General features: G+C 38.1%; 1 protein-coding gene across 3 annotated transcripts in view; it reads left to right on the top strand.

Moving 5' to 3' along the window:
• The window catches only part of MSRB3 (methionine sulfoxide reductase B3), a 113,040-nt gene that overhangs the window by 47,171 nt on the left and 63,329 nt on the right, over window positions 1–2,540 (top strand). For all 3 annotated transcript variants that reach the window (XM_014519384.2, XM_006022477.3, XM_025202806.1), the window contains one exon: window positions 239–267. In XM_014519384.2, the coding sequence (XP_014374870.2) occupies window positions 239–267 (29 nt within the window). The remainder of the gene's footprint in view (window positions 1–238; window positions 268–2,540) is intronic.

Here is a 2,540-nt window from a genome sequence, read left to right as displayed (position 1 = left end):
GTGGTTTACTTTTAAATTTGACTTCCTCGTATCTGTACATTGTTAAAAAGATATATGAGTGTTAAGTTTAAAAAACCCCATTTGGAATTAAAAATGTATTTGTACACATTAAATATTAATGTACCACCATATGCTTTCTTGTGAAATACTAGGAGTTTTTTTTTTATTCTGTCGCCTAATTTCCATGATATAATAGTAGTTTTTATAACATTATCTCTTTCTGGCTTTTTTTTTTCAGGTCAGACACAAAGTTTGATTCCAATTCAGGTATGTTTAGATTTACAGTATTATGCTGAACATATTGTATTAAGGTTATTCTCAAAAGTGTAATTTATCTGTTTGAGTTCAATTTTAATTTTAAGCAGACTGAGACAAGCCAGTCTTGAAAAGGATCTGTTTTATCACCACTTGAAAACATTTGCAGTGCTGAAGCCTTTGTTTTCATTTCCTTCATTCATTCACATCTTTTTTTTACTTTTGCTCTAGAGATGATCAGGAAGTCACATCGTGCAGTAGATTTTTACTGATTCATATTAAAACAGTAAAAAAAATAAATCTAAAACAAGTGGAGAGGAGGTGGAGTTTAGGATTGATCATTACCTAAAAGAAGAATATTTTTCTTCCTGGTAGACAAAGACATTTCATGGGAATTTAAAGTCTGTGCAAGCCTATATGTCAGGAAGCAGGTGATTTGTCATCAAATTTTCTTGACAGATGCATGTACACAATGTGTGCCAGACAAGGCAGCAGACTTTTGGAGGTTTACCAAAAGGTGATATCTCTAAACTTGTCTTTTTAAAGAATTTTAATGTATTATGGGGGGAGGGAACTGAAGGTCAGTCTGACAAGTTAATGTGTATTTAACCAGAAAAAAAGCCCAGTACAGCAAACAGGAGAACTGTTTTCTCTAAATCAGGATGCTAAAATCAGAATGCCACTTGTTCAGCTGCCTAAATGTGGTTGTTCATTGAACTGGTAAAAGAGCATATTTGTAAAAAGTAAATTAGAAAAAATAACTATGTTCCTTTAGTTCTGGAACATGCTGAAATGTGTATCATTTGAAACAGTCATTCAAAAACACACACCTTTCGTTAAGAAGAAAAATGTATTTTTTAATAGAAAAACTATTTGTAGCATAGCTTTGCAATTAGGTTAGTGTTGCACTGTGTGAAGTGGTTAATGTTCATTTTTGGAATTATGAAAATATTACAGGGTGTATGCACCGAGTCTAGGAAACAGGTGCCATAATCCAAAATTGAATAGTGAAGTGCTATATTTTTTTCTTTGTTTTATATTGAATTGTATCTTAAGAGAGCTACATAGGTGAGAAATGTATTGAAGGAAGCATTTGCAGAACCAGTTCTTAATTCATTTATGATTAAGTCATGCTCTTTCTATTGTAATTGTAATCTTTGCATTTGGGGTTATTAGTAGCAGTTATTAAGTGAATTAAATTCTAATTTTGGTACCCAGGCCTTGTGAAATGCAGGTATGAGGTAATAGGATCATTATAAACAGTTTCTGCTGTGACTTTTATAAGAAAACAAGAAAGTGGCTCGAAAGAAATTGCCAAATATTTCTTTTCCTTATTGCCTTATTGGAATTGAAATGGGTTTTTAAAAAAAACTTCTTTTCAGTGTATGCTAAGCTGTGAACAGGGACTCCTGTTTCTATATGTCGTCATGCTTTTCTGGTGAAATCTTAACTCGTTTCTGACATCCAGTGTTTATGATGCCTTTTTCCTTTGAGAGACTACATAGGGAGTCAAAGGAAAGGGTAGTATTCCACAGCATGTGGAGTCAAAGGAAAGGGTAGTATTCCACAGCATGTGGAATATTCATGAAATTTAATACTTGGCAGCCCTGGTAAAATACTATCCGCTGGTCCTCAAATGGGCTGATGTGTTTGGGTCTCAAACATTTAAACTTCCCTTGGTCTGGTTAGACTTTGCACTATTTCATTCTTTTGCAGTCTGGTACACTTCAAGCACACGTCTCTGTTGACTCTTCACATACATGGGCCCTGGTGCTCTGCCGCCCTGGTTTCTAGGCAAGTATTTGATTCAGCTTCGGATTCAGCCAATTCAGAGGAAAAGTGATTCAATTAGTTGATTAGAATCACTGTCCTAATTTTGATTCGGATTTGGAGATTCGGCCATCGAATTGGGCTGAATCTCCTTTGAATAGAATAGGCAGCAGCAGCAGACTTAAAAAAAAAGCAAAAAAAAAGCCCTGCACTCACTGGATGCAGCAGGACCAATCGGGGCCTCTGGGGGCTCATGGCAGAGCCCCCCTGTGTAGTCCGAGGCAGCGGGGATCAGCTCTCCCCCCATGGGGCATCTGTCAGATCGCATAGGTGCGGCACAACTCTGCAAGGCGCCGCAGGGCTCTGCATGCTGTCTGGGAGGTGGGGCTGCTCAGGCTGAGTGCTGCCAGGTTCTTGGTGACTGCTGGAGCTGCCCCAGCTCTGGGACTGTGTGCAGCACCTTGCCAAGCTGCACTGCACCTGCACAATGTGACAGCTGCCACGCGGGTGCCGGG

Source organism: Alligator sinensis, unplaced genomic scaffold, assembly GCF_000455745.1.
Source record: "Alligator sinensis unplaced genomic scaffold, ASM45574v1 scaffold65_1, whole genome shotgun sequence".
Lineage (NCBI taxonomy): Eukaryota > Metazoa > Chordata > Crocodylia > Alligatoridae > Alligator > Alligator sinensis.
Note: the sequence above shows the minus strand (reverse complement) of the source record. Positions and strands in the feature narration are given on the sequence as shown.